The sequence below is a fragment of the Lactuca serriola genome, chromosome 5, assembly GCF_051521515.1.
Source record: "Lactuca serriola cultivar US96UC23 chromosome 5, Lser_US96UC23_V15, whole genome shotgun sequence".
In the NCBI taxonomy this organism is placed as follows: domain Eukaryota; kingdom Viridiplantae; phylum Streptophyta; class Magnoliopsida; order Asterales; family Asteraceae; genus Lactuca; species Lactuca serriola.
In genome coordinates, this window is record NC_136412.1 from 217,578,854 (window position 1) to 217,601,221 (window position 22,368).

Sequence of the window (22,368 nt, forward strand, 5' to 3'; positions counted from 1 at the left end):
AATCATTTTAAAAGCATAAATTAAACCGGTCTTTTCTGGCTGTGATTTTTGGGATGTCACAAAACCCCTCCTGGTTCATCCACGGATTGAAGAACCTAAAAGGGGGTTTCATAAAAATCTTGAGATGTAGTCTGAAGAAGAACTGGACAATGGTCTGAAAGTTCTTAAGGTAGGACCGTCACAGAAATGGAGGGAAAGTTATTGATGAGTTCAGGGCTTACAAGGAATCAATCAATCTTGCCCATCTTTAGCTCTGTCTGGAAAAAGTAGGTGTACCCGTGACCGCCTATTCGAAGATCACATAGCTCCGCATCACTATTGAATCGATTAAATGCATAGGCAGTGGAAGGGAAAATTTGTGAATTGAATCTCTCATCGTGCCTACGAACCGTATTGAAATCCCCCATTATTATCCAGTGTCCTAATGTTTCTCTTTTGATTTGCAGCAAGTATTCCAAAAGCATTTGTTTCTCAACCGGTGATTGCGGACCGTAGATATTTGCAATTATTATCCTCCCTTAAATTCCCACCCGAGTGCTGATAGTGATCAGTAAATGTCTGGAGCTGATTACATCTTCAACTTTGTACAAATGGTTATCCCAAAGACTCACAAGCCGACCAGACCTGCCAGTAGCATGAATGGCAGAAAAACCGCAATCCAAGGACCCCCAGTAGCCCTCCACATCAATGTTGTCTGAATCCTATAATTGTGTTTCTTGTCAGCCAATAAAATAGAGATGATTTGGATTTTTCAAGCGACTCACCCAATAAACCTTGTATACCTCGCCTATACCCCTTATGTTTAGACTAAGGAAGTTCATTGGGATTTATTTTCTCTCCGGATTCGCCCATTACTTCCTTTAGGATAGGATTATCCAGCTCGATTTCAAAACCGAGTTATTTCCCTATTTCCACCACCGTCTGAGCTTCCAGACCTAAGGAGCAGTCTTCACTTATTTCAAGCTCATATGGTGCATCTAATGTTCTATTTAGATCTAGGTCAAGCGGTGGGGAGAGGTTTGGATGTTGTTGCATGCCATGGTGGTCTTCATAATTGGTCGAAGCGGTTTGTTCCATCCTGATCGCAACTGTTAAGGGGATTGAAGGAATTGATGAGAAGAAGGATAAATCATTCATTTTGCATCGTCTATGCTTTCTACCGGTTGAACAAGTCAAATTGTGTATTGGATCAATCTCCACTGTTTGGGCTAAAATGTATTGTGATGGGAAAGGCCCAAAACAGCCCGTAGGTACTAATCTTTCAAGGAGCCCATAAGCCATAGGTGGAGATGAAGTAGTAAGAGGGTACATGTTTCTATTATCCCCATCACGTGTATGCGAGATTCGAATACATTCCATTTAACTCATCTTGGTTCCTAGGGTCTAGATTCTTATTCTGCATTAAGTCTTCTCCATGACTTCTACATTGCCCAAGGTCTTGTGATCTCCAATGAGTGTTTCTTGGTCTTCCATCCCCATCGGTTGACCAACTGGTGCATCTTCAGCAGCTCCGGCGGCCTCCTGCGATTCCGACACCCAGTCTTTGATCTTACCGTTTGTTATTGATGTGTCTTTTCGTTCTCATTAATCTTCCCGAATGTGATAGTATCATCTTGTGGTATTTCTCCTTCTTTATGTTCTTCTTCGTCCTCATCCATCCATGTATCCGATATGCCTTCCTCGTCATCTTTTTCCCATTTTCTCTCTTCCTCATAAAAATCTTTAGACGGGTTGAACCGGAATGGGAACCAATTCTCATCAAATTCTACGATGTCAACTTTGAACAATTTTCTTCAGTGGCCACCGTGATTTCCTCGTTAATCCGATCAATCCTTGTCGATATTATCCCAATTTTGGCACATGACAGGTCAACTCGATGGTAAACATCATCAAAGGGGGAAATCGTCCGATCATAACACCCGATGATGGAAGCGAAGTTCCGGTCACCCCAGAACTTTAGCGATAACCCCATGATTCTAATCCAAGCGACCCTCTCAAAGCTGAGATCCAAATGGTCTCCATACTTCACCCATTTGGAATTTTCCTTCCACCTCCTTCCATTTTCCATGAATTCCTTAATATCCTTTGAATTGTCGAATATGAGGAGTACCTTTAACCCTCAAATATATTTTATCTTTATGGTTGGTTCCTCTATAATGAAGAGCAATTTGGGACGATGTCCAAGATGATCTAATGATAGTGTCTCGCCAACGATGGTAGTCTTTCAGCGCCAATGATGGTTTTCTTGTTCTTGTTGCGGGAGAATGGGAGGTAGTGGAGGCGGAGCCAACGGGAATGAAGATGGGGGTGTTACTATTCCTGCTCGATGATCTTGGATTCTTGTCACCTCCGTAACTGTTCTTTGGTCTCTCAAACCTATTCTCAAGTTATGTTTGATGGTGGGTTTCTCTTTCTTCCTTGTTGTGTCGTTTGCATACACCTTTTCCCTCCTCTCGTACAAGGATAAATTCGTCTCTAGTAATCTCCCTTTGTATCTAATCCCATTTAATTGTTTCTCAAGTAGTTTTGCATCTTGGACTCCTCTGAATCTTACAAACATGATGTTATGACCATTCTTTCTTTTTCTTATTCATTGATATACGTCTGGCATGTTCATATATTTTGTGTATATTTTTCGTAGATCGTTCTTTCTAGCCCCTTCTGGTACGTTTGTTACGAAATACGTCGTTACTTCTCCTATATTCTTTTTCGCCGGCGTCTTCCTTCTTACTTTCTTCCACTCCGTTGGCTTTTCATCTCCCATAGTATACAACTCAAACATATATATACGATCAACAAAAAATTAATAACAAATTTGAAATCCCCGGTAAAGAAAGTAATTGTCAAACCTCTACCAATTGTAATACTAAAATAAAATCTAATATCCTTTAAAAAAAAAAAAAAAAAAAAAAAAAAAAGAAAAGAAAAGTCAACAATTTTAATTATGCATTAAAAGTAATATCCCATCAGTTTATTGCGATATGACCAAATTTATGTCCATTTAATGATTTATTACTATTTATTATTTAACCTTTAATTATCAATTAAAATAAATACCTTGATAATGAAACGGCTTAATCCATCTTCCTTACCAATTGTTTCTTCAAATTCGAATTAGAAAGATAATTATCAACTACGAAATATCCTCAATTTTCAAACGGCTAGTACTCACTCAAACCCTACGACTCTGACGTGGCAATTGACGTACAGCTTGGTGATACGCCAAACCCTAGCACCTAATCTAACTTCTATAAATTGGAGCGTTACCAATTGCAAAACCATACGTGGAAAAAATCAATCTCAGTATTTTTTTTTTGGTTTCATTCCTCATCTTCGATCTTCCATTACTATTATTATTTTGACAAAATGAGTTCCAAATCTTTGTTTTTGTGTTTCACTACTTGTCTGATATTGTTCTCGATGAATGTTTTTGGCGCCGAAGCAACAGAGTTTTTGGTTGGTGGAAACAAGAATTCGTGGCATATCCATACTTCTCCAAACGAGTTGAATGAATGGGCTGAAAAGGAACGATTTAGGATCGGAGATTCACTTGGTAATTCTTTTTCTTTCGTGTTTTCCATCCAAAAGTCAATTGTTATTAGCAATATTTGGTAGAGTAGTGTAATCAATGCGATATCATATTATGATCAAGCTGATATATTTCACCTTATACTATGTAATTTGTATTTATTTCATTATCATATAGTTCTAAATTCGGGAAAAGACTTTAATGGTTATATTTATTATTATGAATTTCAGTATTCAAATACGATTCAAAGATCGATTCAGTGCTACGAGTGGATGAAGAAGACTACAAAAAATGCAATAAATCAAACCCCAGCAAGTCGTATAATGATGGTAACACAAAAATCAAGCTTGATGAAGCAGGACCTTTCTTTTTCATTAGCGGTGCTAATGGGCATTGCGAGAAGGGTGAGAAGCTTGAGGTTAAGGTTTTATCGCAGAAACATGCAGGCTCGGTTGGTGGATCATCTCCTTCGCAAGCTCCTAAACCATCTCCGAAGGTATTACCACGTCCAGTACTTACTCCTGCAAATGCTCCTCCTTCTCCGGTCATTACTCCAGCAACTGCTCCAACAGCCAGTACGGCGTCATCCAATGCTTGGGTGATTGGTATTTCAACCATGGCTATTATGGCTACCTTGTTTGTTGTTGCTATGGTTTGAGGAAAATTTTCAAGATTTTGTTTTAATAGTTTCGGTTTTTATTTTAAGTTCTAGATATATTTTGGGGTGAATTACACTTTGCATTGTGGTTGATTTGTTTCAAGTATTAATTGCGATTTATTTTCTTCTATGTTTGTTACATTTTTTTTTGTTTAATCTTTTTAATTTAAATTTAAATTCATGAATACGCTTAATCTCTTATAACGAAAGTATTTTTACTGCATAAAGGAATTTTTTGTGTACTTTGACATCACCGTGGCGTAAAAAAAGTATACATATCTCGATTTCTTTAGTCATCAAAAGAGCATGCATATCGGTCTCATGATCTCCTATAGAGCGCGAAATATGGCCTTATGGAATTGATTATATGAACAATATCAAGTAAGAAATATTTTTTAGAAATGATGTTTCGGGTTTGGGATTATTTATGTAAATAGTAAATTACACGAATGGTCCCTATGGTTTGGGGTAATTTGCATGCTTGGTCCCTAATTTATTTTTTTTAACTCAGAAGATCCCTATTGTTTGTTTTTGTTACACGCTTGGTCCCTGTCTTACCTAAAAAGACTATTATTTAAATAAAGAAAAATGGAGGGATAGGTAAAATAAGGTGAGGGGTTGAGTTGGGGGTGTGTTTATTTAAAAAAAAATAAAAAATCAAGGGAAAAATAGTCTTTTTAGGCAAGACAGAGACCAAACACGTAACAAAAAGAAACAGTAGAGATTTTCCGAGTTAAAAAAATAAGTTAGAGATCAAACATGCAAATTACCCCAAACCATAGGACCATTCGTGTAATTTACTATTATCTAAAACAACTTCTTTTTAATGCTTATTCTTTTCCAGAATGTACTCTATCAGATCTTACTAAAAGAAATTGGAATTTGGGGATTAACCCATACCAACAAAATAAATAAATAAATAAAAATCATGGAGAATGAATTGAAGGAGACTATATATACCTCTCAAGTTGAGTTGACAATTATATCGTCTTGGTTTTCGTATAGCTAATAGAAAAGAGATTTTATTTATAGAAAAAATATATGAAAATAAAACTATCAAAACTTGATAAAGAAATTAAATAAATGAAAAATATTTTATAAATTATTGAGGATTAACTCATAATAATAATAATAATAAAACATAATAAATAATAACAAAGAGCAATAATAATAATTACCTAGAAATAATTATTTATCATAAAAAGAATAATAACAATTATTAATATAATAAATATTAACAAATATTAATAAGCCAATTAAAATGTTCGCCCCTAACTTCAGCCAAACAACATCCTTATTACCCCCCCCCCCCCCCCCCCCCCCCAATCCCCCATAGAGAGAGAGAGAGAGAGATTATGAAAAATTATCATATACAAGATTCGTATGAAATCCTGTCTACTTTTTAAGGACGCCAAAATCATACCAATCAAAATCAAAGTTACGGTTCAAGAGTTAGATTTTTGAGCAGTACTGATCACGGGTCAAAACATGAGTTGTCCCATTTTCTTTCGTTTTGCCATGGTTTTTGTTGACTCTTGGGATGACCTGTGAACACGAATGAATTGAACAAATCTATAGGCTACCTAAACCTTATCTAAAAGTCAGCCTTTATTGTATCTTAATACCTATCTTAATAAGCCCTTAAGTGGTAAGCAATAGAATGAATGTCTGGTTGTTAATTATAGCAACCAACTCTTGAAATTGGAAGTACGTATGCATAAACCTTGTAGACATAATTCCTTGAGGTGAAACCTCTGATTACGGACACTTTTTAGATCTTTATATGCCCAAAACTTAATGGCCTAAGCCTTTCACTAAAAGACTTAAAGGAAATGACAAAAAGAGTAACTAAAAGATGAAAGCTTTAACTTTGTTGAATCTGACCTCAACTTTTAAAGATCACAATTAATTCTACAAAAATATTTTGGGAGTGAGGTTTACATCCTTTGAAAGTTATGTGAATGTCTATTACCTTTCATTTATAGATTTCTAAAGCTAATTTCAATCCTAAGTTGGACTAGAATCCCGTTTTGTTCAGTGTTGTCAAGAGATTGTTCAGCATTTTGATGCATGTGCATGTATACGACTAATGTAATGGTAAGTAACCTGTATGCTTGCTAAGCTTTATGTTTATCTGTTGTTTATTAACATATTACCGGTGGGTGAATAAAGGAAAGAAACCGACATGACTATAGATGGCCTTTGCATTCTCACTGTTTTTTGTTATTTTCATAATGACATTGAAGACCATGTAACCTGGATTTGAGACTTCCACAATTATTTTTAAACATTTCATTTAGTAAATAAACTATGTTATTATGTTTTAAAGTTTTAATAATGGAGTGTTGTCTTAACGTTTTCTTTATAATTGATTTTTATTATAATTAAATTTAAAAGTTATGGATATTCTATATTGCTTTTTTGTATAAAAACATGTCTAGGGTGTTACAACACTGAATAATTAGAATCAAATCTCTACTTTACCTTCAATCAACAATTCTAGATCCTCTTCAAACGCCAAAAATCATCATCCATTCATTTTCATTGTCTTATTTTCGTGAAAATAAGGAGGAAATGAGAGATCAAGCTTATATATTTATGCTCACTTAACACTTTAAGCACACCTAGTCTTTATTTTTTCATTTTCACCACCAAAAATTAATCTTTTACTGAAACGTCTAAAACTTTTCCTAAAGACAATTGAATATTTTATCAAAATAATCCTTAAACTAACTTAGATAAACATCACAAATGAATTTCCTTCCTTTAAATATTTGATCAAATAATAAATTAGTATCTCATATAATCATTTTAATTATTTTAATATTATTACTATTTATTTATTTATTTATGAAAGTTTTATTTTATCCTAAAAATTGAGCATGATGACATGACCTCGCGGGATCCAAGAATAATTGTGGGTATATTTTCATAAATTCTTGTTACGTCTCCCATTTAAGGTTTAATCATGTCAAATTTATGGAATTAAGAACAAACATCAAATCCTGGTCCTCGCTAATCTTCAAGGGCTAAATTTTTGGCACAAGAAAGGTTTTATATTAAACCCAAATTCCTTCTTCTTCCACACTAAGGGGGTGTTTGGCTTAGCTTTTCTAAGCCCAAAAGTTCTTTTTAGAAAAGTTACAAAATGTCAGGATTTGTTGATTTTTCCAAAAAGTTTATTTTCCTTGTATAAAAACTCCAAAAGTAACTTTTAAAATTAGTTTTGCCAAACATCTTTTGCTTTTTTTTTTTCTTTTTCAAAAAAGACTTTTAGCTGTAAAAAACTAAGTCAAACACCCCCTAAAGCTCATGTTCTTTAAATCTTCTTTCACCATCTTTTCCTTCTAGCCAAACTTGCTACAACGTTCCAAATTTACAAATCCACATTGCTCTATGATCATAGACACAAACCCAAACATACAAAGATAGCCACTTGATTTCTAGCAATTCTGCAATCATACTTGTTTGTCTTTCGAATCTTCTCCATTCCATGCTAGTCTTCTAAAAATCTAAAAAATAATACCAACGACTAGAAACTATCCGAGATAGATAAAAATAACAAAAAGAAAAATATGCATGATAATTAACCAAAAATAAAATAAAATATACTAAAACAAACTATAAAAAGAAGTAAAGAAAATGTACCTATCATATATATATATATATATATATATATATATATATATATATATATATATATATATATATATATATATATATATTGATTAATACGATTAATCAAGTAATAAACCTTGCTACAAATAAATTCATAAATGTTGTAACATCTCAAAAATACGGACCAAAAATTTCATTTTTGATATAACAATTCATAAAACAATTTTTAAGAAAACGGCATCAAGTTATTTCATATCATAAAAACCATAGATTATATGTATCAAAAGCATGTCAGGGTTACCGTGTCGGCCCCTTTCCCTTCAAAGAAGAAGGACCTGAAACAAAAATTGAAAACCGTAAGCACAAAGCTTACTGAGTTCCCTCATCATACCACATACCATACAACATACATACTATCTAACATATTTGGGTACTGGACTACCCCTTCGGTCTCTTTCAAACGGTAACTGCCTAGCATATTAGGGTGTTGGCCTACCCCTTCGGTCATGTTGACCGATACCTAGCCTAGCATATCAGGGTGATGTCCTACCCCTTCGGTCCTTTCGAATGGTACCTCGCGTAGCATATTAAGGTGTTGGCCTACCCCTTCGGTCCTTTCGACCGATACCAAGGACTATTTCACCCCTACTCTACCACAAAGTATCCTAGTGTATAAACATATAAATCATATACTGCCTAGCTTATTCGGTGCTAGCATACCCCTTCGGCCCTATCGACCGATATTGGGGTCTATCATGCCCCTCCTACCACTATCACATAACATCATAGCATACTAGCAGATAAAGCATAACAGACAGTGACATACCAAATAATTATCACAAAGATGATCATCTCTACTATAACCCTTACTAGTGGGTCGGCGTTGGTGCCTTCGACCCACTTCTACTGGAAGGTAACTCACCTCAATGTCGTGATGTGGTTGAACTGTCCTCAGCTCTGGGATCAAATCTCCTCAAACTCCTACACATAACATCTCTTTTAATTACTCTTTCATACTCATAACCCCTTTAAGGGTCAACTCTGGTCAATGGTCAAGTCAAAGGTCAACACTCTGGTCAAAGTCAACCTCCAGGTCCAAGTCAACATTCTGGTTGACTCAACTTGCCGAGTTGGTCCATTAACTCGTCGAGTTCCCGGGTCTATAAAACTCTGGAGTCTCGATCTTACTCATCGAGTTCCCCTTCATACAAGTCGAGGCATTTGATTCACAACTCGCTGAGTTCATCCCTGAACTCATCGAATTCCTCAAGTTGGGACATTTTGCTCTCAACTCACCGACTTCATCCTTGAACTCGTCGAGTTCTTCTTCATATCAGTAGGGACATTTGCTCTCAACTCGTCGAGTTCATCCTTGGACTTGTCGAGTTCTTTGATCTTCAAATCCATAAACATGTCCAACTCGCTGAGTCATCTTCTCGACTCAACGTGTTTGCTTAGTAACAGAAAAGGTTGGGGGACCACGACCCAACTCGCCGAGTCGTATGAACAACTCGTCGAGTCCCCCATAGCCCAAATCCATGCAGTCGATTTTTTTCGGGCTTAATGCATCCAAAACGTAGATCTGGTTCCCTAGGGTCGATATATCACGTAAAGTTTCTAACTTTACATGCATGCATGGGTTATTTAGCTCACATAGCCCTGAAAAGTGGTTCATATGATGCATGGGACTCTCATGGCGATAAAGTTGGCACATTTATGCCTTGGAGTCCCTCAAAGGCTCTGGATATGAAGTTATTACCACAAAACATGCTTGCATCCATGAATGGTTCCGTATTATGCTCCATATGGTCCTAAACTACCACATGAAGAGATCTAGTAAACAAATAGACAAGGTATAGACTTTATACCTCAAATGAACTGGAAATGGAGTTCTTCTTCTGGATCCAAAGCTCCTTCCTTCAACCAAGCACTTCTAGCTTCCACTCCTTCAAGAAAACACCAAGGAATCACTCCTTTTTCACTCACACACACTCACAAAGCTCAAGATCGCGAATTAGGGTTTGTTGGACTATGGGAGGCAATGAGGGAGGCCAGAATGGGGGTGTTAAGGTCTTTAAATAGGGTGCAAACCCTAAAAATTAGGGTTTCACTCTGGAAACCAACTCGTCGAGTCCCTTTGCAAAAATGAATAATTCTTTATTAAAATACATACCAGAAATCGAGCGTTACAAATCTCCCCCATTTATTTTATACTTCGTCATCGAAGTCTGTTGCATCTAGAAATAGCCCAGGGTAGTGCTCCCTCATCTCGGCCTCCGACTCCCAAGTCCATTCTGAGCCCTTGCGGTGTTGTCATTGCACCTTCACCAACTCGATCTTCTTGTTCCTCAGATCCTTCGTCTTCCTATTAAGGATGGCTACCGACCGCTCAATGTAGTTCGGGCTGTCGTCCACCTGAATATCCTCTAGAGGTACCACCGCGGAGTCATCTACCAAGCACTTCCGCAGCTGGGAGACATGAAAGGTACTATGGATCTGACTAACTTCGGCTGTCAGATCCAGCCTATACGCCACCTTGCCCAACCGGGCTGCAACCCTGAAAGGACCAATGTACTTGGGGCCCAACTTGACCCGCTTCCTAAACCGGATGACACATTTCCAAGGTGACACCTTTAGGAGAACCGTATCCCCGACCTGGAACTCCATGTCCGATCAGCGTCTGTCGGCGTAGCTCTGCGGCCGACTCTGAGTAGTATGAAGCCTGCTCCTGACCTGTTGTATCCTCTCTGTCGTCTTGAGTACCACTTCGGTACTCCCCATGACCATCTGTCCAACCTCACCCCAACATATCGGGGTCCTCCCATATAACATCTCGAAGGGAAGACGGTCGATACTCGCGTGGTAGCTAGTATTGTAGGAAAACTATGCCAAAGGAAGGTACATACCCAACTACCACCGAAGTCGAGGATGCATGCCCGCAGCATATCCTCTAGAGTTTGGATGGTCCGCTCACTCTGACCATCTGTATACGAGTGAAGGCTGGTGCTTATGTCCTAGAAACTCAGGACGAGCGTGTCATTCCAAGAACTTGGAATGCACAGAGCCTGCGTCATTTTTATTCATAAAACGAGTGTTAAAGATAGATTCAATGCTAGCAAAGACATTGTATATTATTTTTGACATGTAAATGTAACTAGCAAAAATTACTTTACGACCTTCAGTCTTATAACACTCCAACAATAAAACTAAAAAATGGATCAATTCATATGTTCCTTATTTTCAACTGAGTAAGTGTGTCAAACTCTGACGATTTACATAAAGCTTACATCTTGTTTCATATATATAATATATCCAAATCTCATAAGAACATTAGAAGACAAAGCCTTAAAAAGTTTAACATATCATGCTGGTGGTGATGACGATTTTCCTTTGGAAGAGCGTGGTTTCTGATCGAGACGTGAGAGGATATGGTTGTTGAATGAAGAGTGTGACATAGGATAATTTTTGGGATAACTTTGGGGAAATTAGAATGTTAGGTCAAAGAATTGTATAAGGAGGAACAAATAACGTAACAGGGAAACTAGAACTAGATGAAAAATGATGGAGGGAAACTAAAATTTTCAATAAGAGGAAACTAAAAATTCTTGTTCTAATAAAAAGAGTACATTTATGGGTATTTTGAGCCCCATCCAATTGTTTGAGATGCTTGGGAGGCTTTTAGATGATATTTGGTAAACTTTCATGGTCAACCTATTGGGATTATTGTTTCCCTTGATAATTATGATCAGGTGAATTCCTTGGGTATCAGATATCCAAGGAAGGGATTCTGCCCAATCCTACCAAAATCCAGGAGTTCCTTGAGTAAAAAACTCCCCACAACCTCAAGGTTGTACAAGAGATCAACGGTAGGTTGACGGCATTGGGAAGATTCATTGCCAAATCTGCAGAAAAAGCGCTTCCTCTGTACCAAACACTCAAAGGGTGTCTAGAAAAAAAGCAGTTCAAATGGACAGAAAAAGAAGATGCGACATTGCACCAACAGAAAGATGTCTTACACCAACTACCAGCTCTCGCCTGCCCGTTACAAGTAGAGACGTTACATATGTATTTAGCAGCTACCGAAGAAGTTATCCCCTCGGTGTTAGAGGTGGAGAGGAAAGGCAAGCAGGTTCTCGTCCTTTTTTTAGTAGGGCCCTACAAGGACCAAAGGACAATTACTCGGCCTTAGAGAACCTGGTCCTCGCTCTGGTATACGTTGTTAGACGGATACGGAGGTATTTTCAAGCCCACAAGGTGGATGTTCTGACTAGTTACCCAATAAAGCAAGTGTTGCTAAGGCCGGAAAAGTCTGGGCGCTTGGATAAGTGGGCCATAGAATTAGGAGGACATGATATCCATTACCACCCCTGGACTAGCATCAAGGCCCAGGTTCTCGCAGACTTCCCGGTCGAGATCCCGGATACTATTAAGGGAGTGCCGACGACAATCTATGTTGTTGTTGTTGCCTCGTCGTTGATGCTCCATATGTCGCCACTAATACTGTATGTCATCGCTAATGCATAGTCGCCGCTAATACCATATGTCGCCACTAATACAAAAGTGTTGCCGCTAAACCATTTTCCTTTTTTATTTAACATTAAAATTATAAAAACTGTTATAACATGCATAAAAACTACTGCAAATCTTAATTTTGCAGAAAATCCAAAATATTAGTCCATACACAACAAATATTCATCCAAACAAAGTGCAATAATATATTCAAAATATTAACTCAAACAAAACATTTCATAAAATCCTAAAAAAGTACTCCTCGTCCTCATCACTCCCATCGCTTCCTTCGTTATCATTTCGTGGCGGCGATGAGTGAAACCAATATTGCAGTGCCACAGAACAGGTCGGGTCCTTTAGTATTGTTTGCAGCATTTCCAACTACAAATAATGTGAAAATATATTACCAACATATCATTATAGCTTTGTACTTTCTAGAAATTACCAAAATAAAAAATACCAACATATCAAACTATAACCAACATATCCTTATAGTATTTTACTTTCCAAATACACTTAAACATACATTATACACAATATATACATTATAGCATTGTACTTTTCACACCCCCAAACCGGATGGCAGAAACGTCAAGGGGTGGAACAAGAACACAATATCACAATAATATATACATTAAAAACACAAGTACATAAACAACCATCATATCATATGATTATATCAATTACATGACCCGAATGTTACTTAGTATCAAAATACATTACAAGGTTTGCATGTTATCAAATAAAGTAGTTCATGTAATGATATTTGGTGTATTGTCTTCAAAAGTTGCTCCATTGATCCCAACTTAATTGTTTCCTGAGATAACATGTCGTTTTAAAAGTCAACATAAAGCTGGTGAGTTCATAAGTGTTCAGTTGTATAAAAATTTGATATTTTCCTTGTGTAAAAATCATATCCTTGTAAAATGTTTTGTATTTGTACGCCTGCAGCGTAAAAAAAAACTGTATGTGTAGTATGTATCCAAAAGCATTTATAAAATAAAAGTTCCCATAACTTCTAAACTTATAAAAAGTGTGACTTGTCATGTGATTATTATCCAAAAATCAAGTGTATAAGTAAATAGCCATACTTATAAACATAGTATATAAGTAAATAACCATACTTATAAATGTTGTGTATAGGTAAATAACCATACTTATAAATGTTGTGTATAAATAAATAACCATACTTATAAATTTTGTGTATAAGTAAATAATCATACTTATAAATGTTGTGTATCAGTAAATAACCATACTTATAAATGTTGTGTATAAGTAAATAACCATACTTATAAATGTTGTGTATAAGTAAATAACCGTACTTATAAATGTCGTTTATAAGTAAATAACCATACTTATACTGTATCTTGCACTAGAATTTACTATTCGATGTTATAGTGAGCCCTTATAATCGAGCTATCGATTGTAATGCTGCCCGCCACGGCGCTTCATCAGACGTCTAGAAATGTTAAGGCAATTGTCACCCCAGACATGTCGGTCTAGCTGTAGCTAGCAGAAAATTGTCGTGAAATGTTAAGACAAAAATTGCCTAGCGGACAAGGAATGTGAAAAGGCTAAAGAAGAAGAATGGATTCTTCATATAAATGTAACTTTAACCATGGAAGGAACAGGGGTATGATTGATCTTGACCAGCCCAAAAGTTGAAGAAATAACGTATGCCCCAAGATTCGATTTCAAGGTATCAAACAACGAGTTCTATCCCAGGCCATCAAATTGGGCTAAAAGTGGGAAGTGAAACGATTAAAGCATTCATAGAGTCCATGATTGTTTTTAATCAAGCGAATGGTATCTACGAAGTTCGAGGAAATTTTTTGAAGAAATATGCAACAAAGGTAAATCCACTCACAAAGGAATTCAAAGCATTCAAACTTCAACACATAGCATGGTAAAAAAAAAGCAGACACTCTAAGCAAGCTCGCATCCCTAACATTTCCACATCTAGCAAAGAGGGTTTTGGTAGAAATACTAAAAAATAGTCAATATATGAAAAAGAATCTGTGTCGACAGTTGACACAAAAGGTGATTGGCAACAACCACTACCTACACATCTATCAAACAAGGAATTACTACAAGACGAAAAGCGGGCTAGGATGCTCATAATCAAGGCACCGTCCTTTGCATTCTGGAACAAATTCTTATATAGACGAGGATCTTTACTCATGGATAAGATGTGTAAGCTTCCCCAACGTATATTATTTAATAACTTAAATGCATGAAGGAATAGTAGGGGCACATGAAGGATCCAACGATGTACCAAGACACAGAGACATCAATATAAGAATGCTAGAAATGTCAGAAGCACGCTCTAGTGCCGAAGTTAGCATCAACACCCATGATAAGCATAAAAATCCCATGGCCTTTCTAATCCCATAACTATAATTGTTATATACTTGGCTCGAGAGTAGCATGGTCCATTTCGGGTTGCCTTCATCAGGACAATTTGATAGGATGGATATTTAAGAAAGAGGTTATTTGTGATTTATTAATATATAATAAGAATAATATATTAATTGAGAAATCATATTATTTAATTAGTATTGGTCAAGAATTAATATGAATTAGTGATCAAAAAGACTAATTAAAAATGTTATAACATCCTGAATTTCACAGGTATATTTGAATCCATCCTCTTCTATAAGTTGCCCATTTAAAGTCCTTGGAGTTGGTTGAGTTGGGCCATGAGAAGTTTGAGGACTAAAGTCTCCACTTTGAGTCATGAAGGGGTATGTTGGGCGTACATAAGAGTACGCTGAGCGCACTAGGCGCGCCCTAGTACGCTGGGCGTACACTCATGTACGATGGGCGTACTTGTGTCAGGAGAAAACCATAATATTTAGGGTTGGGGACTATATAAACAACCTTATAGCTCACTTCTCTGCTTATCCTTAGCCTCCATATCCCAGAGAAACGTTCCAACCCTAGTTTTGTGTGAGAAGTGTGAGTTGGTGTGCTTTTTGAACCTTTGAAGGTGAAGTCATTGCTCAAAGGAGTTGAAGAAGGAGAGCAAGGTTACAGATCTGAAGTTGTGTTGTGTCCAAGAAGCTCCAAAAGGTAAAAAGCTTGGAACTTTATGCTTGTATGTTATAGATCTAGTTATTTTTGTTTTATGGAAGCTTTCTTGTCCTAAAAGTCCCAAAATGGTGCGTGTGATGTCTTGGACGAAATGGGTTGTCCTTTCAGACCCTAGAAGATGTCTTAAGTGATAAAAATGAGGTCCCAATAGCTAGATTTGTCTCATGCATGAAGTAGGAAGGTCTTAATGGATTAAGACCATGTGTTAAGAACTTTCTGGATGTCTAAAGTGATAAAGTTCGAAACATTATGGTTCAATGGCACTTTTGGTCGATGGATCTGGAAGTTGGACTTAACTGCTTAAGACATTGAGTACTTATTAGGGTTTTGGTGGAACCCCACGTACGCCCAGCGTACGGGGTCAACCACCCCAATGGCGGTCAACGTAGGGCAGGCGTACGCCCAGCGTACCGGAGGAGTACGCCCCGCGTATTTCCTCAGTTGGACTTTTAACTCTTGGGCTTTGGTTTGGGCCGCTGTTAGACTTTTGGACTTGGGCCTTGTTGGGCCTAAATATTTGAAGTAGGCCCAGTTTTGATAAAGGGTTCCATGGTAAGACGCAATTAGGAAATTGGGCCATTATTGGACTTGTGCATATGGACTTAGGTTAAGTGAATTGATCTTGGGACTTAAGCCCAAATTGGGAAAATGGACAATATGGAACCTTTGGCAATTTTGGAGAGCCCACTTATTGAATTAGTGTTCTTTATTTTAGGCAGTAAGGGTGGTCGGTGATATAGCGGCGGGAGACTCCCAGTTCATTTCTGCACTACTTGTGAGGTGAGTTATCCTCACTATATCAACAGGGTCTAAGGCACCAAGGCCGACCCTTTATATATATATATATATATATATATATATATATATATATATATATATATATAGATATATATATATATATATATATATATATATATAGATATATATATATATATATATATATATATATATATATATATATATATTTGTATCTGGATTATGACATGATATGTTTATTGATTACATCCTGGTAGTTAGGATGGTGGTATGCTTATGCTTAGTGGTCGGGTAGGTCGGTGTCCTGGACATAGGACCATTAATATGTTTATGACCTGTTAGATCGGTCGATTATCATATGCATGTTATTGTTTATATGATCCATGTGCACATGATTGTTTGTTTGAGGGTTGGGTTGAGGCGGTCCTGCTTCGTGTTGTAGGCCAACATACCAGGGGCGGTCCGGATAGGTTGTAGGCCCTGAGGAGGCGGTCCAGTCAGGCCGAAGGCCCGGCGAGCGGTCCGCATAGGCTGTAGGCCCTGCGAGGCGTTCCAATCATGCCGAAGGCTCATTAGCGGTCTAGATAGGCTGTAGGCCCTAAGGAGGCGGTCCAGTCATGCTGAAGGCTCATTTTACTTGTTGTTTGTTATTATTTTGCTGGGTAGTATATATTGGTATTTTGAGGGTAACTCACAAAGCCTTCGAGCTTTCATTTATTGATTTTGTTTCAGGTACTTCAAGTGACCATGGCAAGGCGAAGGCGTGACGCACACATCCTCACATTTTTATGATTTTGGATTTCTGGGAACTCTGATATGAAATCATTTGAAACAATTTGTGAACTATGTTGATGTTTGGATAACTTTTGATTACTCAGATTATTTTTGAAAAGTTTAAATTTTTAGTAAAATTATGGGTTGTTACAAGTTGGTATCAGAGCCTTGGTTTGAGTGAATTGGAGGAAAAATCGTGTGAATCCAGTCTCAAATAAAGGAAAGGATTCTCCAAATAATTTTCAAATGAATTTCAAAATATAGAAAAGGGATGTGATGTGGACGTCAGCCGGAGCCAGTAAGTAGACCCCAAAATACCATGCAGTTATTTGATTATGTGATATGTTAGAATAGCATGCTAGTACTAGGCTAGGGATCTTCAGGAGTTGCATGATAGAATTGCCTGATTACATGATGCATGCTAGCCTAGGTTTTCCTTTATATGAGATTGACATCATTACTGTAGTTGTTTAGTGTATACATCACGGTTATACATAATTAAGATCTTATAGCCTGAGAATGTTTGATTTGGCCTTATGTTATGTTCTTGTTTGATTGGGAGCTTAGGGTAGGATTGGATATTCGAAAGTCTATAGGGTTCAGCGTTATGTATGGCTAGCATACACTAGTGTTGCAGGGTTGGTGGAAATTTCATGGATGGGTGAGTCGTGTGAGGCCGGGAGGCCAGTTATGAGGTACTTAGCATTCCTCTAGGAGTGAGGATTGAGCGCTTGCTATGATTGTGTATAATGTTAGGGTGTTGTGGTGATACTTAAGACAAATATGGGTAGGCGTGGAAGGTAGTATGGGCCCGTACTACTGAAAGCACAGGACCCATATGCGTATCAAGGAAGTCACAACCCTTGGGGTTTAGTTGGGAGTTGGTTCCTAGTTATTATGCGGATTATCTGATATCTTCCTTGGTATATTTTTAGTATGGTGGTTACGAGATGTTTTGGGGATGGATCCGGATCAGGATCGGGATCAGGAGCTAGCAGACAGGATGGATCTACACTGCCCGAGGTTGTCGAACAGATGAGGACGGATGAGTTGGATGCCAGGATTCGTGAGATTCTGCACGATGAGGTGGCTACTCTGTTCTGGGCATAGTTACCGGAGATGTTCGGGTCTATTAAGACCACCATGGTTGAGTACTTTGACGAGCGCTATGCAGCCCTAGCTGAGACGGATGTCGCTGCAACGGCATCGGTTGTAGCTGGAGCAGGAGGAGGAGTTGTCCGGGCATTTGAGTATTGGGACTTCGACAACACAAAGCCCCCTACTTTCGATGGGGTTTAGGATCCGATCGTCGCTATGAGATGGTTGTCTGACGTGGAGGGATGTTTCTTCACGTGTTCATGCCTTGCTGATCAGAGGGCGAGGTGTGCTCTGAACCTGTTACGGTCCGGAGCGAAGGATTGGTGGAGATTGGTTACCAGATCATACACTGAAGAGCATCGGGTTGCGATTTCTTGGGATAAGTTCAGAGACATGTCCAGTACCTGTTATATTCCACGGGTGGAGAGGGAGAGACTAGTGCAGGAGTTTTTAGATCTGCATCAAGGCACAGAGTCGGTGATGGAGATCACCAGGTTGTTTACTGAGAGGGAGATGTTCTGCCCGGAGTTTACTTCTGAGCAGGCTCAGATGACTCGATATCTGAGCATGCTCAAGACTGATATCAGATAGTTTGTTGTGACACATAGATGTGATACCTTGTTGGAGCTTCAGGAGGTCGCGAGGCGGCGTATGCTGGAGATTGAGTTACAGTTACGAGAGTTGAGACAGGCCCCAGGGCAGGCGCAACCGTCACCGAAGCGGTTCAAGGCCGCTGATTCCAGGACGGGAGGGCAGCGTGCCCGCACTTGTGGGAAGTGTGGGAAGGTTCATACCTGAGCATGTCGACTGAGTATTGGATGCCACAAATGTGGCAAGGAGGGGCACTACACGCGAGAGTGTCTCCAGCCCGTCCTTACCCCGAATATGAGGATTTTTTTTCATTGTCATCAGGTTGGTCATGTGAGGACCAACTATCCACAGTTAGCTTCCAGGCCGGCGTAGGCCCCAGCGCTGGCTACATTGAGGATCACTGATGGGAGGCAGGGTAGAGCAGAGCCCCCGAAGGCTTGACGACATGCCTTTCAGCTCACAGCCGAGGAGGCCAGGGCAGCACCAGATGTGGTGGCTGGTATGTTTCTATCCTTTTATCTCATCGATTATATCCATTTTATGCTTATGTATGTGTATACCTGCATTAGGTACGTTTTTAGTGAACTCCTTCCCTGCTTTGGTATTATTCGACTTGGGTGCGAGTCAGTCTTTCATCTCCCAGACTTTCGGTAGAGAGTTCGGTTTGCCGGTCAGGGAGTTTGAGTGTCCATTGCTTGTTTCTATCGCCAACGAACTCAGGGTTTACGCTTCTTCTGTCTATCGGGGTTGCACATTAGAGATATTTGGGGTACCCCCTCCCTATTGACCTGTTTCCTATCCCCATTAGGGATGTTGGCGTGATAGTAGGCATGGATTGGCTGATTCGGTTCGGTGCCATGATTGACGGCGAGGGTCAGCGGGTTGTAGTTCGAACCCCAAGTGGGGGAGAACTGGTGATTTATGGTGAGGGCACCAGATCGTGTTCCGGGTTTTGTTCAGCTGCCAGGGCTCGAAAGTACATTCAGCACGGGTGTGCGGGTTACCTAGCATATGTGGTGGATACGCGAGTCAGCTATCAGTTGCAGAGGTCCCCGTGGTTAGGGAGTTTGCTGATGTATTTCCGGAGGAGTTTCTCGGAGTTCCTCCGGATAGACAGGTCGAGTTTAGGATTGACCTAGTGTCGGGTGTGGCCCCTGTCAACAAGGCGTCGTACCGTTTGGCACACCGGAGATGCAGGAGCTGTCGTCACAGCTGCAGGAACTGTTGGGTAAGCAGTTCATTCATCCTAGCAGTTCTCCGTGGGGGGTACCGATACATTTCATGAAGAAGAAGGATGGATCGCACCGGATGTGCATAGACTATAGGTAGTTGAACAAGTTGATAGTGAAGAACCATTACCCACTCCCAAGGATAGACGACCTCTTTGATTAGTTGCAGGGGGCATCGTGGATCTCCAAGATTGATTTGAGGTTCGGGTACCATCAGGTCAGGGTGAGGGAGGAGGATGTGGAAAAGACCATGTTCAGGACTCGGTATGGACATTACGAGTTTTTGATGTCATTTGGGCTCACCAATGCGCCAGCGATATTTATGGACATGATGAATCGGGTCTGCAGACCGATGCTCAACCGCTCGGTCATAGTGTTCATTGACGATATCTTGGTGTATTCCAAGACTCGGGAACAGTATGAGGAGCACCTGTGAGAGTTATTGGGGGTTTTGAGGCAAGAACGGCTTTATGCCAAGTTCTCGAAGTGCGAGTTTTGGTTACGAGATGTCCAGTTCCTGGGGCATCTCATTAACCAGGATGGGATTTTGGTCGATCCGGCCAAAATTGAGGCAGTTATGCGGTGGGAGGTTCCGAGATCTCCCTCAGACATCAGGAGCTTTTTTGGTTTGGCATAATACTATCGGAGGTTCATACCGGATTTCTCCAACATTGCAGTACCCCTCACTCGTCTGACGAGGAAGGGGGTGCATTTTCGGTGGGGCCCTGAGTAGTAGAGGGTGTTTGAGACCCTCAGACAGCGTTTATGCGAGGCCCCAGTCTTGACCCTCCCAGAGGGAGTGGAGGACTTTGTGGTATACTGTGATGCATCCATCACAGGTCTGGGAGCAGTCCTCATGCAGAGAGGGAGGGTGATAGCCTACGCATCACGATAGCTGAAGCCGCACGAGTCGAGATACCCCACGCATGATTTGGAGTTGGGAGCAGTAGTGTTCGCTCTCAAGATTTGGAGACACTACCTCTATGGTGTCCGTTGTACCGTCTACACTGACCACAAGAGCCTGAGGTATATTATGGACCAACCGAACCTGAATATGAGGCAGCGCGGGTGGTTAGATGTAGTCAAGGACTACGACTGTGAGATCCTTTACCACCCTGGTAAAATGAACGTGGTTGCAGACACTCTGAGCCGCAAGGCGGCCGAACCTCCTATTTTAGTGACATGCATGAGGATATCAATGGATTCCCCACTTGTGAGCTTACTCTGGGAAGCTCAGGCAGAGGGTATGCATCGGGAAAATTGGAAACTGGAGAGGATTAAGGGTGAGAACACCCGGTTTGTGCAGGATAGCAGGGGATTGTTGATCCGTTACGGACGGGTCTAGGTTCCGGTGTCTAGTGGAGTCAGACAGATTGTATTGGAGGAGGCTCATAAGTCACGCTTTTCTATTCACCCGGGGGCCACCAAGATATACTAGGATTTGTGCTTGAGATATTGGTGGTCGTGCATGAAGCGAGAGATCGCTAGGTACGTGGAGAGGTGTCTGACCTGTAGGATGGTCAAGGCTGAGCACCAGAGACCGCATGGCAAGTTGCAGCCTCTTGAGATACCCATGTGGAAATGGGAGCAGATCATGATAGATTTTATAACCAAGCTGCCAAAGACGGCGAGGGGTTTCGACGCCATATGGGTCATCGTGGATCGACTGACCAAGAGTGCCCACTTTCTGGCCATTCGGGAGAGCTCATCGGCCTAGAAGTTGGTTGATCTATACGTCTGCGATATTTTCGCATGACATAGGGTTCCGGTCTTTATTATATTAGACCGCGATGTTCGGTTCACCTCCCGATTCTGGCAGAAGTTCCACGAGGAACTGGGCACACGTCTGTACTTCAGTATAGCTTATCATCTACAGACGGACGGCCAGAGTGAACAGACTATTCAGACTCTTGAGGACATGTTGAGAGCCTGTGTTATTGACTTCGATGGGAGTTAGGACTCCTACCTACCCCTCGTTAAGTTCTCATACAACAACAGCTTTCATTCCAGCATTGGCGCTCCGCCTTATGAGCTGTTGTATGGGAGGAGATGTCGCACCCCAGTCTGTTGGGGAGAGGTGGGTCACAGGGTAATGGGTCAGACCGAGGTAGTTCTACAAACTACTGAGAGAATTCAACAGATCGGACAGCGACTACAGACTGCTCAGAGTCGGCACAAGAGCTACGCAGACCGGCGCCGATCTGAGTTGGAGTTTCAGGTCGGTGATATGGTGCTCCTGAAGGTCTCACCTTGGAAGGTGTGATCCGGTTCAGGAAGCGGGGAAAATTGGGCCCCCGATTTATTGGACCATTTCGAGTTGTTTCTAGGGTTGGCAAGGTCGCTTATAGACCGGACCTTCCGGAGGAGCTCAGTCAGATACATAGCACTTTTCACGTTTCCCAGTTGTGGAAGTGCATATTGGATGAGGATGTGGTAGTGTCATTGGATGATGTCCACGTTGACGCACCTGAACTACGTGGAGCAGCCGGTGGCTATCTTAGAAAGGAAGATAA

The 22,368-nt window shown here is 40.0% G+C and overlaps 1 protein-coding gene across 1 annotated transcript; it reads left to right on the plus strand.

Annotated features, from left to right (window-relative positions):
- The first annotated feature begins 3,294 nt into the window (after positions 1–3,294).
- LOC145051444 (early nodulin-like protein 12) lies at positions 3,295–4,290 on the plus strand. The gene is made up of 2 exons (XM_078999424.1): positions 3,295–3,553; positions 3,760–4,290. The coding sequence occupies exons 1-2, from the start codon at positions 3,367–3,369 to the stop codon at positions 4,185–4,187; spliced, it is 615 nt and encodes a 204-aa protein (XP_078855550.1). The 5' UTR covers positions 3,295–3,366; the 3' UTR covers positions 4,188–4,290.
- Positions 4,291–22,368: the final 18,078 nt, after the last annotated feature.

What these genes read in the sequence shown, in the direction of transcription:
- LOC145051444 (XM_078999424.1), top strand. Translation starts at nt 3,367, where the DNA reads ATGAGTTCCAAATCTTTGTTTTTGTGTTTCACTACTTGTCTGATATTG. An exon ending in TAGGATCGGAGATTCACTTG is followed by an intron (nt 3,554 to 3,759) that starts GTAATTCTTTTT and finishes TATGAATTTCAG; the next exon opens with TATTCAAATACGATTCAAAG.